Source organism: Mchenga conophoros, linkage group LG20, assembly GCF_057382185.1.
Source record: "Mchenga conophoros isolate Kocher_MC1m ecotype Shallow Benthic linkage group LG20, M_conophoros_male_GT1.1, whole genome shotgun sequence".
Classification (NCBI taxonomy): Eukaryota; Metazoa; Chordata; class Actinopteri; order Cichliformes; family Cichlidae; genus Mchenga; species Mchenga conophoros.
The window spans coordinates 34877080-34897754 of NC_140545.1; the positions used below are offsets into that span (position 1 = coordinate 34877080).

Consider the following 20675-nt stretch of genomic DNA (forward strand, 5'->3'; position numbering starts at 1 on the left):
GGTCTTCTGTTGTAGCCCATCTGCGTAGATCTAATGCACTGTGCTCTTCTGAAAACTTTGTGTTCATAAAAGGCTGAACTGGTGTACCTAATGAAGTGGCGGGTGAATTCTAAATGTATTATAAAGCTTTACTTATTTGTTCAAATGTGAGCCTGTACTATACTAGATATGTTAGATAAGATTCTGGATTTTACTTGCATTTACAGTTTAAATAAAAAATTAACATCTGAACTCTGTGCAGCCTTTTTACATGCAGCGGCTGCACCGAGTTACACAAGAGGTCCAGTTTATCTGTATCTTTTTTCCTCGCTGTATTTATGATCAAATATTCTGACCGATTTTTGATTTGAACCGTTTCTGGCTACATGTCACTAAACTCGGGAGCGCACGGACACGTCCTGCAGGCTGCCAGTGCACGCGTCACACCGGCCTCCGAGCTCGCGTTGCGTTCACTACACCCGTGTGTGTGTGTGTGTGTGTGTGCATTTTTTTTTTCTTGAAGCCGTCTGTCAGTCTTATCAACGCCTTAACTCACTTCCTGGTTTTTAGTACCCGAGTCTTCGGCGTGAGCGCGCGAGCGTGCACACCCCCACCACCACACACACACACTGAGAGGGAGGGACTGAGCAGGTCGCGTTGCGTGTCTGCGCCTCTGTGTGAACACTTTAACCTGCGGCAAGATCTCCACACAGATGTTTCCTCCGGTGCTCCGCACGGCCTCTCAGCAGACTCAGGTACGGATCAGCGGTGGGCCCCCGTTGCGCTCCTGTTGTAAAAAGTTTGCGAGCTCCTTCAGAGTGTTTTTCTTCCACAGTTCGCTGTCATGCAGCAGCAGCCGCCGGTGAGTCCTTGAAGGCGGCAGGACTGAAGCGGGGTGAATGTAAAGAGGTTCCCCTGAACTCTCAGGACTCCAGCCGCTGCATGCGAGGAGGAAACTTTGACTTTCTTCGCTGCTTCTGAACTTCCACACACGGAGAGGAGAGGACAGGAGGGGGGAGAAAGTTCCTCTCTCTCGGCTCTACCTGCGGGTTCCTCTCGCTGTTGAAATAAATCAGCTGCAGAATGTCTGACTCTGCATCCAGCTTCCTCCACATCGGGGACATTGTATCCCTGTATGCCGAGGGCACGGTGAACGGCTTCATCAGCACGCTGGGGTGAGTGTACCGTCACTGTCATGTGCTCTGTGTGCACTTGTGCGCTGTGGAAATGACTGTGAACACCTCCGTTGTACTTCTGTGTGCACACATCCGTTAACAGCCTGAGCGAAGCCCCCAGCTTCATTAAAACCTGAAGATGAGGAGTTTAAACTGGGTTCTGTAGATCGACACGTGGCTTCAGGTGTCAGTGCTCAGCGCTGAGCCGACACAGTGTTGAATGATTAGTTGTTGACTATCCGTCCCTGTGAGGAAGAGACTGGGAAGCATTCTTCCATCAAACAACATCAGACTCCACTTTAATCTTGTTTTCTTAACTTTGTAAAATAAAACATAACAAACAAACACATGGAAGTAAAATAAAATTAAAGGGTTTATATTTACTGGCACAACAACCCAAAACAGGAAAAAGATAAATAACAATGGATTGCATTTATATGCGCTTTTTGAGACTCTTAAAGCGCTTTACAATTCCACTATTAATTCACACACTGGTGGAGGCAGCTACAGTTGTAGCCACAGCTGCCCTGGAGCAGGTTGACAGAAGCGAGGCTGCCATATCGCGCCATCGGGCAGTAGGTGAAGTGTCTTGCCCAAGGACACAACGACCGAGATTGTCCGAGCCGGGGCTCGAACCGGCAACCTTCCGATTACAAGACGAACACCCAACTCTTTGAGCCACGATCGAATATTGTTAAAATAATGAAGAAATATTCTTTCTTTCTTTTTCTTTTCTTTTGAGCGGATTTATGTGCACTAGTCTCATCTCAGTTCAGTCTGATAATATAACCGGAGCTGACAGCAGCATTAGCCTCCTTACAAGCTTTAAACCAAACAGAGAGGGTTGTATTGTGAGTGGAGCATTTCAGTGCTCACTCGCCTGACCATAATTTGGCACTTATGTTTTTTTAAAAAAAAGGATGCAATACCAGACATGAAATAAGTCCAAACTAACTCTCCTGATAGCAACAGGTGCACTGCTGCTGATGCATGTAAAAACACAGAGCACCATGCAACACAATTCAATGGAATTAAATAATATAGCTTGTTGGCCACTTGTCACCATAACCATTACAGCTTTTTAAGAGAGGACTGGACTGATATCTGATACACTGTTCCTTAGTTGTGTGTACCTGGCTTTTAGGATGTGTAGTTCAACCTTGTCTAATATAGTAATAACAGTTTACTGTTTGCAGTAAGGGCTGTTATATAGAAACGCTGACCTGGAAGACTGAGCATGTATCAAGACAACACTATGATGTCATTGTGTAAATATGCAGTCATTGCTAGTACATGTATGTTTCACAAAGTATTGTGTTTTTGATATTTGCCCTGTTGAAGTGAATTAGTTGTGGATTATTAAATAGTGTGATTAAACTGTGAGTATGCTGTCAGCGCCAGTTTCCTCTTCAGATCCACATCAATGCTTCTGACTATCATGAATTTAACCTCTTGTTTGTCTCTTCGCTGTAGTGGAACTATTTGTCATATTATGGTTAAAATATGACTGATATATATGATATACTGCCCACCACTGATTGTGAATAATATCCATAAAGAGACATTAAAAAAGCCTGAAACAGAGGAGTTATTATAGGTCTACGTGCATCAGGAGCAGCAGCTTTAATGCAGAAAGCCTGCAGTTAAAGAAGAAAGAGCAAAGACAATATTTGCATTTGCAAAGTTTCACAGGTGATGGAAAAATAGTTCGTGCAATGAACTGCTTTATCCAGAACTCCAGAGACGATAGATTGACTCTGAGGTGAAGAAGTGTACAGGCTCGTCAGTGTTTTGAAAGAAGGAAGGTGACATATGCGCATTTTTTGTTTTTGTGGAGAAGCTTCTGTGTGTGTGCTTTTCCCTGCAAACAAAGTGTGTTTTTGTGAAAACATACCAGACTTTGTCCTGTGCTGCGAGAACTTGTTGAACATATTTTTTAAATGAAGGCTTTGAAGCTTTTGGTTTTAGATTGATTTGGGCAGTGTGAGAATGAGTGACACCCACTGAAAGCAGGTGGTGCAGGTCAACAGTGGTGCATTGTGCACCCACTGAGTGTATGTTATGGATGGACATTGCTTTCAGGTCTGAATAGTGAAGCCAGTTTAGAAGTTTTTAGAAACTTTCTAATGGCCAGCATCAGTGGCCTTAATGTCTGCTTTGATGGAGGTTAATATGAAAGCAGCCCTCCTGCTCTGGGACTTGTGTAGCGTTAGCATCACCACTACAGCAGTAACAGTACACTTTATTATAAAGTGCCATAATCACATCACTGAATCTAAATGTATCAAACTGGACCCTTTTTCACCTTATTTCAGGGGGAAGGAAATCCCCACGGTCACTCAGTGATACCTTACATCTGTAAGGCGACACATGAACAAAACAGTCTGGATGAGAGACCCCGTTAAGATCCCTATCACCAGGGCACCGTGAGATCCCACCTACTCAAAAGTCAGATGGTTAATAATGTTCTTACAAGAGTAAATTTGTTACTGATGTTGCCGAACCTGTTTTAAAACTTTAACTCACATACTTGATCAAATTTGATGCAACAGTAATGCTGGCTCATTTAAGTCCTAATGATGCTCTAGAAATGCGTAAAAATTCAGCAGCCACCATTGGACCTGTGGGACACTCCAGCAGGACCACCTTCAGTATCTCTGCCTGACCTGACAAGTCTGTCTTTCTGTTGCTTTAGCAAGCAAGTTGATGACTAGACATTTGCTAGAAGTCATTATTCAGCTGCAAGAGTTAGTTGTCCTGGTGTGAGGCCCCTTGAGGGGCGGCGGTTTTAGGCTTTTGGACAGACTGAAATAAATAAATACATGCTATTATGAAGAAGAGATGCAGCTATAGTATTTTGCAGAAGTCTTGAGCAACCTACTATTTAGTAAGTTCATAATTCCATCAGTTTTGAAAAAGATCTCCAACACCACTGGTTGTCACGTAGCCCCAAACCATAGCAGAGCCTACATTGTTTTACAGATGGTTGCGGATGGCGGTTGTACTTTCCTGTTGACGTCCTCCATACATATCGATGACAATTTGAACTAAAAAATTCAAATTTAGATTCACGAGTCCTTAAAAGGTGTTGTTACCGATGTTCAGTTTAGTTGTTGTCACAGTAACTGGCATACCTCAGCCTTGGTTTGCTTCCTTAAGAATGGCTTCCTGACAGCCAGCCTTCGCCCGAGACCACTTGAAGAGGCTTCGGCAAACAGTAGGTAGAACTGGATCAACTCTAGGGCCAGAAGCAAACACGCACCACTGTGTTTTTATTGTGTTGAGAACTACCCTAAGTATCAGGCTCGGTGACATCCCTACCCTCACCTCCTGTGTGATCAGCTATAGATAGATCTTCAGTCCTGCCACTTCTTTGGTCCTCCACCTGTCCACTTTCCAGCTAATAGCTCTGTGGGAATTTCCTCGTTGGTGCAAAAATACTATTTTAATCACTGTCAAACAGTTCTTCTCAGTTCTTGAATCTACAAAAACTTTTTTCACCGTACTGAAAATGAGTGAAATTAATCAGAAAAACAAATAAACCCACAAATGACATTAACCATATATTTCAATAAGCGATTTCAACAATCAGTGCGTTCCTGTTATGAACCAAAATGTTTCTGCAGCATATCACAGAGTATTGACTGTGAAGTGTGTCAAGCATCTTGTCTTTGCCAAAAGGGTTTCAGCTAGAGTCCACTAAAGCCCTTTGTAGGTCGAATGGTCGTGCATGAAGGCTGCTTCAGAGTTAATGCACTCATTACACACCTTCCAGCTTTTCTGCTTGTATGTTACATTTGTTATCGACGAGATCAGAAGAGGAGTGCAACCGAGAAAACATTACTTTATGTTTTAGTGGTTTCTGATTTTTACTAACTTTCTCTTACATGTGTTATTTCAATAAAATTCAAAAATTACAGAAGATTGAAGTAAAGAAACTAGAACAAGTGCAACAGATCATCTTTTTCCTAATATTGTCCAGAGTCTTCTGGAATTGCTGATGTTTCACTATCTCCAGCACAACCTTTAACACAAACATGCTGCATAGGGTAGCGGCAGTGCTGTCTGATTGCTTGGCAGGAAAAGGAAGTGGTACTCGGCATGTCCAAGAGAGATTTCCATTGCCAGTTTGTGCATTTGTCCCTGCTGTTGTTAATGTTCGCTTTATGAGGACTTTGTGTCTGGTCAAAACTTTCTTTAGGTTCAGATTTGTTTTTCAGGTTAAGATTAGAATCAGTATTCAGTAACAATAGGGAGGCTTTCACTGTTGCGTTATGGTCTTGAGAATGTGTTATGTCACAGAGTCCTCACAAAGATATATGTACCAGCGTTTGTGTGTGTTTCCTGTACCATGGTCTTACACGCACTCCTTTGAATTTGACTCAGTCTTGACCTTTACAGCTTTATTCATTGACTGCCACACTGATCTGAACAAATACAATAAAAACTATAGGTCAACCTTTAATAATTATGGTGACGTCACAGGCAAGAGTCATGTTTTGCCCACCCATTCGCAAGGGGAGCTAGACAAAATTAGGCAGGTAGTTTGAACATTGTAAGGGGTCTACCTCTAATCTTCAGGGCTGAAAGGAAGCCAAGTAGGAAGTGCAACAGAAAAAACTTCACTTTCTTCAATGGTAGTTGAGGCAGGGTGTAAAAAAGAAAATCCCCATATAGTCCCAGATGAAAACGTCCAGCTTTACAGTGTTAAAAAGAACGTTTATAACCTGGTACAACATACTGTTTTGGTGTTATCTGTATCTATATCCCTCAACTGTACAGGATTTTTTTTAACTGACAGGTTTTTCAGCACAGGCAGTTGTAACTGCTTATTATCTGATGGCTTTACCTTTCCAGGAGAGAGTCAGATAACATATTTGTGTTGCTGGTGCCTTTTGAAGCATTTGAAGCATTCAGGTAGAGTTCTCTGGAAATAAACATGGCCTGCTGTGAAGTACAGTTTGTCTGCAAATTCAGTTTAGGTGAGCAAAATTCTTAAATTTTATTAGTACTCTACAGTTTCAGTGTTAACATTATGGGCTGGCAGCAGTCTATTCTCTCATTCAAATATGGTCATTTCTGGCTTGAAATAGTCAACACAACAGCAGTCAACACTGAGACTTCAGAATGGGACTTCACCAACCAACACATATGGTCCATATAGTCTAAGCATGAACCCGGGGACTCTAGTAAACTCTGCACCTTTCCTTTCATACAGGTCCAAATTCACATTCTATCATTTTAATAGCTAGCAGGGGGGTGGCTGTAGCTCAGGGGGGTAGAGTATAGGGGTGCAACGATACACAACATTCACGGTTCGGTTCCATACTTTGGTGTCACAGTTCGATATTTTTTCGATACAAAAAAAAATGTTCATGCCTTTTTAATTTGTCATTTATTAAAATTATAAATATATATTTTAACTCAAAAGTACAGTTTTTAAATTTAATGTTGCTGAAACAACAATATAATAAAAATAAACAAATCTATCTGATCGAGAAATCACTCATCTTTGGAAAAGAGAGTTTGTTACAGAGAAATGTCTCTTTCCAAAGTAAAAGCTATACTATCCGCTTCTTCTGGGCTATATTCTCTGCAGCATATTAAACATATCAGGTCCCCATAAGGAGAATCCTGTGCTAACCCTGTCTAAATGACTCGGGTAAAGTTTGTAGCATGCGTGCTTGTTGTTTTTGTCTGCTTCCACTTGTCTTTGCACTAGGATGCTGTCGGAGTAAATGTGCAGTCATATTCATTGTGTTCCCACTAGTGCTGTCAGCGTTAATCTCGTTAAAATGACTCTAATGCCATAACGTGGCAAATGCGGAGTAGTCGAGCGCAGATCCACTGAGCGCTCAACACAGACAGCATCGTCAGAAGAAAAGTTGATAAAATAAATTGAAAATGTTGTATTGTTCGATACATATGCGTACCGAACCGAAAGCACTGTATCGAACAGTTCAATACTGATACATGTATTGTTGCACCCCTAGAAGAGGAGGTCATCTACTGATCAAAAGGTTAGTGGTTTGATCCCTGGCTCCTCCAGTCTGCATGCCAAGTATCCTTGGACAAGATGCAAACCCTAAGTTGCTCTCCGATTCATCCAGTATGAATGTTAGCTAGGAAGCTAAAAGCTTAGAAGGAAGTGTTGGTGTGACTGGGTGAATGTGGCATGTTGTGTAGAGTGCTTTGCGTACTTCGAGAGAGTAGAAAGGCGCTATATAAGAATCAGTCCATTTACCAGAAGGCTTCATTAACTCCGATTTTAAAATGTCCACATCAGGAATTCCAGACATTTCATGCAAGTCACCATATTCAGACTTATACACAATGGAAAACATTTATGAAAAAATGCCTTCAACTATCTGTATTCAAGACCCCCAACATATTTAGTTTATTGCATTATAAAACAACCAAAGTCAACAAATGTTCAGATTTGTGCAGGTGGAAGATGAGAGTGTTGGGACTTTATTTTATCACCAATGAAGGTGACTCTAGTATAAATTCAAAAAGTTTGAATTTTACTGACACTCTAATTTTCCACAATAATGTGAAATTCCCTTTATTGCCCCTTATCCTAGTGTCCACTTATAGTACTGTAACAAAGAAATCTTCTGGGCCCAAATAAAGCATTTTTAGTATAGTCCCACACTATAAAATATACATCTGTAAAAATGTAACCACAACAATTATCCATATTTTCATTCTATGTAACCTTCATATCAAAACAGTATCAATGATGTCAAGTCCCCAAACGTCTGTGGTTTGGATAAGCATTACACACTAATGTCGACATGCTAACTGCTCAGTAGTTTGCCCATGCTAGCATCTTAGACAAGAGAAAAGTAAATATTTCTGCACTTCCTCCACCCTTTAATCAAACAAAAGGAACCTGACCTACCTCAAAGTCTTGCAGTGAAAGAGAACAAAAACACGGTCAGAGTTGAACATTTATCCGTTTGATGGAGGGTTTAACACACAGTTGTTTTCACATTTTATTGAACTATCACTTAAACAAGAACTCCTTTAAGATTAAAATCTCTCTCCGGGGAGACGTGGCCTGGAAAGCATAGAAGGAAAATGATAGAAATTGACCAGAACAAAACCAGACATGGGACAATAAAACAAAACAAAATACAAAAAATAACCAAATAGAGAAATATGAGCATGTAATACAAAATCCCTTATTACAATAACAGTTGCACTTTACAGAACCCGTTTCTGAGCAATTTGTGGCAGCAGTTTTTTTCTCTACACTCCATTTGTTTCTGTATTTCTGATATCAACTTTATGTCACCAATCTGTTTTGTTCCAGTGTGTGGAACAACTTGAGTGGGCTTCAGTGAGCACCAACTTTATACCCATTCAGCATCTTTATGATAAAATAAAGGGCCACCTGGTTCCCATCCACTAAGGTGAATGTAGTCACCATGGTGCCAACCATTCATTACTGAGGTCCCATTATGAAGCTGTTGTCATATACATATACTAAGGGAATCAATCAAAAGCAGGATTATTTTCCCCATGAACCGAGATGGGGATGGTGCTGTTTTGTTTTCTGCAAGTATTTGCATGAAAATGACAACACACTCTTGAAGAGCACAAAGGCCTAATCTAATCTCCTTTCATGCCACTCATAAGCCAAATGTGGCACAGTTGTTGATTTCTTTGTTTTATATACCTTAAGGGCCACATTTTGATGTTTTGGCATGTGTGTGGCTTCTGTTCACTCTTTACTTTGAGACATTTGAATAGGGAGTTCCAGCCAGGTGAGACAGTGAGTGAAGTATGAGTGGATGAACCTACTGGTTTCCCTACAGTCAAATTCAGCTGGATCAACACAAACAGGATTCAAACAGAAGCACTGAGCTGCTGAGGTAGTAAAGTACAACTACTAACAACACACTGCAGACACATGCCATCTTCGCTTTCTCAGAGAGATTAGTTAGTTGTCTCCTTCCCAGAAAAAAGATCTACTAAATAAACATTGTGAGAGCAACGTGTCAGCCTGCGATCATGTGATGGTCACAGGGGAACGCTACGTAAATGTTGAAACATCTCCGGCTCTCCTCCCTGCACACTAATTCAAAGCAGGTGGTGAGTAATGAGAACAATGAGCTGAAACATCATGAAAAAACTAGAATTTTTCTGGTATGCAAAACAACAATGAAAATTACAGGGACACTCCCTACTACAAGAATAGTTGAAGGACATATGTAGAGATGCTTCAGGCGGTTTTTGAGTGTTTTAGACCATTTTTTGGTAAAATACCCGTTCTTACCTTTTACAGAAGCAAAAACTGCAGTTTCATCGTAGTTACATTTTAATTTCAGTTATGGGTTCCAGCAAAAATAAAAAAAAAATGGAATAAAAGATGATTTTGAATTGAATCCCATTTTATTTACATATCGCCAAATCACAGCAACAGTCACCTTAAGGCCCTTTATATTGGAAGTTAAAGACCCTTCGAAAATAGAGAGAAAACCCAACAATCTGTCTGATTGTTGGATTCCTCTTCACTCACGGCTTCCTTCGACAGTTGCCAGTGCGAGCTGGCCTCACCAACTCCCCGCTGCCACGACCACTGGCGATAAGGAAAGGCTGCTCTTCATAGAGGATTCACGCTCGGGGAGACTTTTCTGTTTGGCTCCCAGAAGAGCCTCGGGAACTCTTGCGTCGTGTTTGCATACCTCCACAATGGTATATTATTTAATCTTAAAAAAAATAAATAAAAATTGGAGATTTCCCGCGTACCACCAGAGAGAGCTCAAGTATCACTAGTGGTACGCCTACCACACTTTGAGAAAGGCTGCCATAGACCACTTAGCATTCATCCACATGTTGACTGTTATATTGCTCTAATAAGTCCCATGATGGCTAGGTGACTTTCAGGGTGCTAATGACACCACAAATGATGCCACTTGAGATTCAGCACTTTGGACTACTCAGCAGTTTCACCTCCTGGATGCCAGAGTCGAGCCGCTGCTCCTCCGCATCGAAAGGAGCCAGTTGAGCTGTTTCGGGCATTTGACAAGGATGCCTCCTGGGCGCCTCCTGGGTGAGGTCTTCTGAGCATGTCCCATTGAGAAGAGGTCCCGGGGCAGAGTGATTATATCTCTCGACTGGCTTGGGAACGCCTTGGTATTCCCCTGGACAAGCTGGAGGAGGTGGCTGGGGAGAGGGAGGTCTGGGCTTCTCTGCTTAGGCTGCTGCTCCTGCGACCCAGCCTCAAATAAACGGAAGAAGATGGATGGATGGATGGATGTGGAGAAGATAGGACCCAAACCCAGGACTCACAGCTTGGTGAAGGCTGGTATAAAGGAAATGTGAACATATGGAAAATAAACAGTTCACATAAACAAATTGAAAACCATGGATCAGTGACCCATGAACCCTGACAATTACTGTGTTTTGTGTTCACTTGCTGCACTTTACTCTTCTGTCTGCAGCTGAGTTTACTAAAGTCACTTTGGAAAAGGATCTGGTCTCTTTGGTTCAAAAACTGAACCAAGGAGATTTGAGTTGTCACTCAGCATCTTTGAAATCTGTGGCCTGCCAGTTCATTTGCTGTTTTCTGGGAGGGAAACATGGAAAACATCTGTGTTTATTCAAACACCTGGATCGATATTTAAATGTCTCTCCTCCTGCAGCAGAAGAAGGAGGGACAGAAAAACGAAACAAAAAACAACTATTGCCTTGGCATAAATACTGTTAAAACTACTGCAATTAAAATTTTCTCCATGTCAAAGAAGCAAAGTTAAAAAGGACTTTTCTCTATCGATCAAAGCATCTCCACGCCTGACTGGGTGCAGTCGAAGCAGAACCACCCAGAGCTCCATCCGGCCGCTGCCTCCAGTTCTGCTGGTGTTCCAAAGCCAGTCAAGGGGAAATCTCTGGGATGGAAGGAAGCCTGAAATGAATTCAGTTTTATGAAGTATTATGATAGTGAGCGGTATTTAGGTCAGTGAATTGTTTTCGTGGAGTTTTTGTTTTGTTTTCTTTGTTTTTTTTGCTTTTTTCATGTTTCATATTTTGATGGAGTTTGACATATGGGCTGGTGAAAACAGGCATATGGATGCTGTTTTTTTCTTTTATTTTGGTTAAAAAAGGAGCTGAGCTTGAAATTAAAGCTCTCAATTTCTGTTCCTACTCTGACCTATGGCTGTGAGTGTGACTGATGAAATAAGATTGACACAAACAGGAGAAATGCAGTATTCAGCATTAGATTGGCAGAGGGCCTTGGTAAGAGCTCAGAATAGAGATGCAGTTGTGGTGGTTCAAGCACCAGGATGTGTGCTGGGTGCCCTCTAGATGAGGTGTTTCAGACATAGCCAACTGGGAAAAGGCCTCATGGCTCTTGCGAGATGGGGTCTAGGCCTCTCCGCTTAGACTGCTGCTCCTTTAAATAAATAGCTCTTGTTTCAGTTTCAGATCAATGCACTTCATTAATCAACATCTCTGATCTACTGCTGTTGGGCGCACCTGCAGATTTCTGACTTTCTACCATCATTATATACAATTTATACCCATTTTATCCTATTTACACTGTAAGCAAATTAAAATAATAATAATGGATTGGATTTATAAAGCGCTTTTCAAGGCACCCAAAGAGCTTTACGATACCACTATTCATTCACTCTCACATTCACACAGCTACAGTTGTAGCCACAGCTGCCCTGGGGCAGACTGACAGAAGCGAGGCTGCCATATCGCGCCATCGGCCCCTCTGGCCAACCCCAGTGTCTTGCCCAAGGACACAACGACCAGGACAGAGAGCCCAGGGATCGAACCGGCAACAGATGCGATTCCCAACCCCCTGAGCCACTGTCACCCCCGAATCTCTTAATAGCAGCAAGCTAACGAAATTGGAGGTTCAGGAATTGGATTTATTTAGATAGACTGTGTGAAGGCCTTTGTATGTCAGTCCTGAAATCGTTGTTTCTTAAAATGTGGTCACTTGTAGGGGTGCAGAGCATTTCAGTGGCTAAGTCAACACACCTGAGTTTGTGTGAATGGAGCAATCAAGAGCACAAACGTCCTGAAAGACATGCACACACCTGACAGGCAGACAAAGGGACTCACCGTTCCTCTTCCCTGCTGCTTTTCTTTCCCTCCCTCTTTTTCGCCATTTCCCTTCCCCCAGTCATGTCTGTCCCGTATGTAACAACTGAAAATAAAATAAAATAAACAATAAAAACAAAGGTCAATCAAATGGACCAGTAAGGCAAGGCCGGGATGGTGCACTTGGTAAAGTACATCCGCTGGGCATCTTTCTCGGCCTTTAGACAACAATTATGATGACAAAACAACCAAACAGGACAGGCGGGCAAAAAAAAAAAAGACAAAGGGACTGATTGGCTGTTTTTGTAGCTACGCTGGTATCACTGGGGGGGAAGAAAATCCCACCTCAAGAGTAGAAAGAAACATAAAGAGGATGTCTGGAAATCACAGCAAGTAGATGCGGCAGAAGGAAAAAAGGGAGAAAAGAAAACAAAAAGGGAGGCAAGGGAGGACTTTTTCAAAACTAGGGACAGTTTTTTTTAAAGAAAGACAAGAAGAGAGGATTGGAAAATGCCAGCAGAAAGAGAGGTGGAAAGAAAAGACAAAGGAAAGGAAGGAAAAATGCAAAATGCAAAGGAAGAGGACAATGATAAAACAGAGGAAGGAAAGACAGAAGCAGGAAAACCGAATTTACTAAGAAAAACTAAGAAAAGTTTTTGTTTCTTTCTGCTTCACCTCTGGCTTTGTCAGGTAAGGGTGAATAAACTTTTGCTAGAGTGAACTAAACCTGATTTGTGTACCTACCCACTGGCATTCAGCCGAGTAAACAAATGAATGAACGAACATGACAGTAGCCTCTGCACACCATCCATCCTTCCTCAGTTTGATTGTTTGTTTGAAGTGAGCTTATAAAAGCAGCTTTGTGACTGATGAGCCACAAATACGTGGACGTTGGAGCTTTTCACAGCCATTTTGCGGACACCTGATTTGTCTACAGGTTGTGGTTTAGTTTGCACCACAATGCAAAATATTATTCAGATAATGATGGTCGCTATGAGAGAGCTTCAAAACAAGCTTCTTTTATACACTCAGTATAATAATGCACAACAATGATGAGTGTGTCATTTTATACAGTCATGATAAAGGTGAGATCACCTTTTCAAGATTTTCCTTCAGATCAAAGACAAGCAGATGGAGAATCAGTGAGTCAGTGTGTTACACGTGTAGACATGTTTCCATCACTGCAGGGGACATTTCCTGGAGACTTAACTTAAAATGAACCTTAAACCAGGTATTCATTCTTAAATGGAGTGATTACATTAACGGGAATTGCTTTTAATCTCCACAAAGGAGTCAAGCCCCTACAATAGGATGTGTGACACACTGGTATCCTGCTGAAAGTAGTTAAAGTGCAAAAGTAATCCCGCTGTGCACAGCCTCAGTGCATGAATGTGTGTGTGTGTCTGTGTGTGTGTTTTGTAGTCACATAAATCTGTTTACACAGATTAAATGAAGCAATTTTCATAAAGTAAATTCAAAGATTTCATTGTTAAGAATTTATAATTGAAGGTGAAGATAATTATATTTTATAAGCTGAAATGAAGTTTTGGAAATACAAGTGTGTATTTGCATGTGCATGTGTGTGTGTCAGACTGCCAGAGGTCTTTGTACGTCTGTCTCCTGGTGTTTCCTAAGCAGCAATAATAACAGGGATTTACTCTAATGAGCACACGCACACGTGGAGTCATGCTCTGCATAGTCAGCTGTCAGCGGCAGATCCTTAAATAGTCATATTTAACACAAAAATCACCAAAAACAGAGAAGACAGACCCAACGGATGAAGCTGTATTTGGTTATGGAAAGTTAGAGCTCCATCACCTTACTTAGTGAGGTTTTGTAATCTGCTGAAACTTCAAGGAAGGTTGAAATATGTTGCAGAGGGTTTTTTGTTTTGGTACGTATGCAAGATGGATGTCACGACACCATGACATCCATCTTGGATTTGGTTGTGAGTACTGCTCTTACTGAAATTCACTGCCAGAGTAAATGAGTCAAAGTAATTTCATGTATTATAAAACTTAACGGTGGAGATATATTAGGGAGTAAGTCAATATTTTGTAACTGGGTCAGAGCAGCTACACACCTGCAGCCCTTGTGGGGTGTTCCCAGTCTGCAGTGGGAAGAAATAGTGTTGAATCAGTGACACGGTCACGGATGACCAAGGCTCACTGATGCACATGGGGAGCAAAGACAGGCCCGTGTGGGCCTATAGTAGCTCAAATACTCAAGAAGTTAATGTTGGTTCTGATAGAACGGTGTCTGAATACACAGTGCAGCACACTCTGTTGTGCAGGGGGCTGTATAGCTACAGACCAGTCGGGGTGCCCGTGCTGACTAGGGCTGCCACAAACGATTATTTTGATAGTCGACTAGTCACCGATTATTTTTGCGATTAGTCGACTAATCAGATCATGCATCCATTGGACGTACAGCGTACAGCTTATTGCACCAGCAGCATCTGCTCTTATATAACTATCATTAGCTTACAGCTTTAAGTGTTTAAGGTATGTGCTAACTAAAGACAAGATGATAGCTTATTAAATTTTAATGAAGTTTGCAGATTGTTTCAGTGGAGTTTAATAAACTCAGCCGTCTGCTCCTTGCTATCTAAAATATAACAGCACACCGGAGTAAATTCTCGCGCATCTCACACTTTTAACATTTATTCAGCTGTGTAAAACCTATAACTTTAATCTCAGCCAAACCGATTCACTCACTTTTCAAGGCACCCAAAGCCCTTTACAATTCCACTGTTCATTCACTCTCACTCACTGGTGGAGGCAGCTACAGTTGTAGCCACAGCTGCCCTGGGGCAGACTGACAGAAGCGAGGCTGCCATATCGCACCCTCTGGCCAACACCAGTAGGCGACAGGTGAAGTGTCTTGCCCAAGGACACAACAACCGAGACTGTCGGAGCCGGGGCTCGAACCGGCAACCTTCCGGTTACAAGACGAACTGCCAACTCTTTGAGCCACGATCGCCCTGATCGCCCAGTGGAAGAAAGTGGCCTGGTCTGATGAATCATGTTTTATTTTTCATCACGTGGATGGTCAAGTGTGTGCATTACCAGGTGTTGGGTGCTGGGAAACTTTGGGTCCTGCCATTCATGTAGATGTCACTTTGACACACAGCTTCTACCAATGTATTGTAGACCACGCACATCCTTTTGCCTTCCCTGGTGGGTGTGGCGTTTTTCAGTGGGACAATGCGTACTGCAACAAAACAAACATGGTTCCAGAATGCTTTGAGGAAGAAAAATATGCATTTCAGGTGTTGACTTGTCCACCATATTCTACAGATTTCAGTCCAAATAAGCATCTGTGGAATGCGCTGGACAAACAAGTCCAGTCCATGGATGCCCCACCTCCCAACTTACAGGATTCAAAGGATCTGTTGCTAACATGTTGGTGACAGGTAACACAGCACACCTTAGGGATCTAGTGGAGTTGATGCCTCGATAAGTCAGGCCTGTTTTGGCAGCAAATACACACAGACACAGTGTTAAATGTCGCTAGACTAATGGGCAGCACGCGCTGACATTGTTGCCCTGCACTTTGGTCTTCGCATGTTAACATTGTGGTGCGTTTATGCTCATTATCTTGTTGCAATTTGAATCCCTCACCACAAAGATGCAAACCAGAGGGTGGAGCATGTCTCTGAAGAAATCAGTGCTGCCTTGTAATGGATAGGGTGAACTCCATTCACTGCAAGTTTCCAGCTCCATAGCTACAACTCCCAAGGCTTAAATACCCACCCCCCACCCCACTTCTCTTTCTGTTCTGCATGTCTTAGCCTATCCAAGTATTTCATTTTGTATTCTTTCTTTAGTCATGTATCTGTGATCTAGTTCTTTTTTGTCTCTCAGTGAGGAAACCTCTTGGTCCATTTTGAGGACCAACTGATCCACTTTTTCTTTGTGGGTTTGTGGACTTACTTCCTTAGGAACCTGTAATCTAATCATGGCTGTGACTCTGTGGAAGCCCCTTACTGGGACTAATTTTCTTTTAGTTCTTCCACTATCACAATGCTACTAATCATAGTGTTTAAAAAGTGCCTTAAACATCCTTTATCTTTAATGGCCACCAGTAGCTTTTATGGTTGCAGACGTAGTCCATAGACTGTGTTGCATTATATGGGAAAACGGCTCCTTTCACCCCAGAAAACATTTGAACATGAAGTTTATTTAGTAAATTATGCTAATGCTTGGGTTCAAAAGGAGAACTAGCTAACTTGGCATAAGTTAATCACAAGATGTTAGCCACTGTGTGTGCCGTGTCCTCGCTTTCACTCAGATCAGCTGGTGAAAACTGGTATAATAACACCTCTTAATGTGCCTGCACTGACCAGTGAGTGTGTCACAGCGGTTAACTAAAGGAAGGCGCCGAACACTCCTAAATAAGAAAACAAAGATGAAATATATATCGTTGCTACATAAATAGTTGCTTCACAAGTCCATCTACACCTCACTGATAATAACCTTTACGAACAGTTCCAGTCTGGTTTCCGTCCTCTGCATAGCACCGAAACTGCTCTTATAAAAATAACAAACGATCTTCTTATGGCAGCTGATTCTGGTCTCCTCTCCATCCTTTTCTCCTTGATCTGAGTGCAGCCTTTGACACTGTCTCTCACCCCATTCTTCTTAGCAGATTAGCTTCTATTGGCCTCTCTCATACTCCCTTAGCCTGGTCTAAATCATACCTGTCTGACCGCACTCAGTTTATTCAATTAAAATCCTTCACTTCTCAGCCTTCTCCTCTGTCTACTGGGGTGCCCCAGGGATCTGTCCTCGGGCCCCTGCTTTTCATCATTTACCTTCTTCCGCTCGGACACATTTTTCGTAAATATAACATTCAGTTCCACTGCTATGCCGATGACACCCAGCTTTACCTCTCTACCAAACCCGATTCTACTCTTCCTCCACTCTTCTGCTTGGCTGAACTCAATTCCTGGTTCTCCTCCAACTTCCTTAAACTCAACAGCAATAAATCAGAACTTGTCCTGGTTGGCACTAAACTATCACTATCCAGAATTAATGATTTTTTCTCTCACTATCAGTAATTCGTCTGTTCCTATCTCTCCCTCTGTGAAAAGCTTTGGGTGTCATTCTCAACAGTATCAATAATGTCACACGTGCAGCATATTTTCAACTCCGTAACATCAATCGCCTCCGCCTCTTCCTCACTCCTCATGCCACTGCCATTCTCGTCCATAATCTTGTTATCTCTCGAATTGATTACTGTAACTCACTATTATTTGGCCTTACACAAAAATCCATTAACAAGCTCCAACATGTCCAGAACTCTGCTGCCCGTATTATTACTAGGACTTCCTCTACCCACCACATCTCCCCAATCCTGAAGCAGCTTCACTGGCTCCCGGTTAAAGTTCTCATTCATTTTAAAATAATCCTTTATACATTAAGGCTATTCATTCTCTCTTTCCACCATATCTCTCTGATTTAGTACAGATGAACTTCCCATCCCGGTGCCTCACATCTTCATCTTCTCTTTCTCTCTGTTCCTTCCGCTCGTCTGATTACAGTGGGGGGCGGGGCTTTTAGTTGCTCTGCCTTGACTTTGGAATATCTTACCCCCTGACCTCAGAAACATTACTTCATTCCCTCTTTTTAAGTCCACCCTCAAAACTCACCTGTTTAAAATTGCTTATGTTTAAACCTCTGCATGCTCTTAACTTTTATCTGTTACTCTTATTATTGTGGATATATTTTTATTTTTTTTATTTGTTGTACAACGTCCTTGGGGGTGCTCTGAAAGGCGCTATTTTTAAATAAAATGTATTATTATTATTATTATATTCCAAAACTTAAATCGCTTCCACTGTGTGTTAGAAAGATTTTAAAAGTGAAGTGAATAAAATAGATAAAGGGACATCATTTCTACCATAACAAAACGTGGTAGAAGTTAATTTTTCTGGTGCACAAATAAATACCAGCTAGTTCAGATTGATAGTTGTTTCACACATACAAAAGGAATATTGATGATATGGCCTGTTTCTCTGGAACAAATGAATCCTCTAATACTTGTATAGAAATGTTCTCACACTGCACAAAAGACAGTGTGCAGGTAAAATTACCGTTGGAGCACCATTCTATGTTGTTCTTAGCACTGTGCATACGCTAATCTAAACCAACATGCTTGCCCATTCTGCATCAGCATACTGTTTAAACATACAGAAAGTGCAACTGAAGAAACTGAAACAACAGCGTCAGAGAGGAGGAGAAAGCAGACTCCTTTTCATTTAGTATTTTTTTCTTTACCTGCAAGTTAATCTTTTGTTTTTATTTTTTGTATTTTAATTCTTACCGCTTTTTAGAAAATTGCAGTTAAGAATTAAAAATCACTCCTGTGTATTCCTACATATTCTAAATGTGAGGCATCTGTCCAAACGCTAAATCTTGGCACAAAGTGAGTGATGAAGCAGAATAATGATCTCAAGCACAGCAGCTGAAAATAAAAAGAATGAAGGTGTTGCAGTGGCCCAGTCAGATGTCCAGACCTCAACCTTAAGAGAGCTGTGTTTAACACTGGGATTGCCAGGCTTCTACCGTTCTACCTTTAAAAGCCGGAGAGCAGTCAAATGCTGGAAGTGGAAGCTAAATTGGCTAGTCATTCATATGTATATTAGGTTGTTACCTAGGAATTCTGGAGGGAGGGGAGTGGGGGTGAGTGATTGAGGGGGTGGGGGAGTGGAGTGTTTCAGTTTGCCATCTTAGGGAGAAATCAACACATGTCCTTTGTATGTCCTTTGTTGCTGACATTTATTGATGAAAACAGTACAAAAAACCAACCATTTGTACACATATTTACAAATAATGATAAAAAGTGAGTGAGTACATTTCAACATTTTCAGCAATCACTCACAATCCTGGCACTGCCATGGTATCTGTCGTCTGCATTTACCACATGTGTGTCTGTAGCAGTGAACACATCGCACAGTGGCCTGATTTTTTTTGCATCTGTGTTTGACCTGACACGTGGCCCTTTTTCCGCGGGGGTCTAAGGTAGAAAACCAAAATGACTGCTCTCCGGGGGTCTAAGTTTAAACAACTGCCCACAAACATCAAGAGATCTTTGTAAAGGAGAGCGGATTAAAGTTCTTCCACAACACTACGAGAGACTGTCAAACAGAAAAAGAGAACTTCTTGCTAAAGGTGCTGAGCACTGAATCATCGTTCTTATTCACAAAACTGCACTGCTGAACTCCTATGAAACCTTTCTGTTTCACACCACTGTAGACACATATAAGAAGTGTGACTGTTAGCGTGGTCAGTCCCAGTATTGTTATTCTTCTGTTTGGTTCTAAATCATCTAAGCTGCCTATTATTTCTAGGTTAATGTCAGGAAACTAACAGAAAACAATGCAGGGCTATAAAGTGCTCTCAGATGTTTTGAGCTGAACATGCTGTCGATCAGTTTAATCTGTACCGATGGGGGCAGAGTCACCGCTCACAGCTTGTGTCTTGGCAGCACTGGTTGAAAACCTCCAACCCATTTAATGAGAAAAGTTGTCTAAAAATAGATGCAGAGTTACCACAAACGTCTTCACGAGACTGCAGAGTGTTGCTTCCTGTCACCTCTTAAAATGACTGTGCTTCTGCTGTTCAACATATCAACAAGACATTTCTCACCCTACTTACAACTTTCCAAATTAGACCATCTGTGGGAGAAGAAGCTTTAATCAGTGACCTGTCACCAAACGCTACCGGCTGTTTTGTCAGATTTCACTGGAAATCAGTTTATCGGCATTGATCTCTGCGTAGCTTCACTGACAAGTGTTATATTTATTTCATTTATTTAGTTCCATTGTACTTCTAAGGTTTCGTTAACAGGATTGTATTGGAGTGTTTTTTTTTTTAACATTTTTAAGATACAAAGTAAATGCCACGTATAGTTAGTCAATTATTATAATTAATTTTAATTATTTTTTCCAAGTTTGTTTGTAATTAATTATTTAAATAAGATATAACTTAGAAAAGCATTACAACAAAAGTACTATTCTTCAACCCGACTGTCATTTCAGCTTGTTAGGTCATGTGTCTCTCTACAGTATCTACAATGTTGTCTCTACAACCTTCAAACTACAGAGCTGCATATTTCTGAAACCAAAAAAACCTACAGCCTCAGTCACACAGGTCAGCGATGCCCTCAGAAACCTCTGGTCACCAGGAAAGAAAAGGATGTGTATTCATTAACTGGAAAAAGTGCCAGAAACTGAAAGCAGGCGAGTGTTTGGGAGTGGGCACCTCCCATGGCAGGGGGGTACAGGTGATTGTGGCAAACTTCTAGTGACCAATCACAAGAAGGTTTTTGGTGCAGGACTGCATGCCTCTTTATGGCCAGCAACCTTCTGCCACCCCCGGTTAACCAGTTAGAGAATACAGTTTTTTCCCTACTGACTTGGGCAATTCACAGCAACAGACATCAAACTCACTT

At 41.6% G+C, this 20675-nt stretch overlaps 1 protein-coding gene across 2 annotated transcripts in view; it reads left to right on the forward strand.

The window, feature by feature from the left end:
• Positions 1–624: 624 nt before the first annotated feature.
• The window catches only part of itpr3 (inositol 1,4,5-trisphosphate receptor, type 3), a 72025-nt gene continuing 51974 nt past the window's right edge, over positions 625–20675 (forward strand). For both annotated transcript variants that reach the window (XM_085258957.1, XM_085258958.1), the window contains exons 1-2: positions 625–734; positions 815–1154. In XM_085258957.1, coding sequence (XP_085115083.1) covers positions 1063–1154 — 92 coding nt within the window. In that variant the 5' untranslated portion in view covers positions 625–734; positions 815–1062. The remainder of the gene's footprint in view (positions 735–814; positions 1155–20675) is intronic.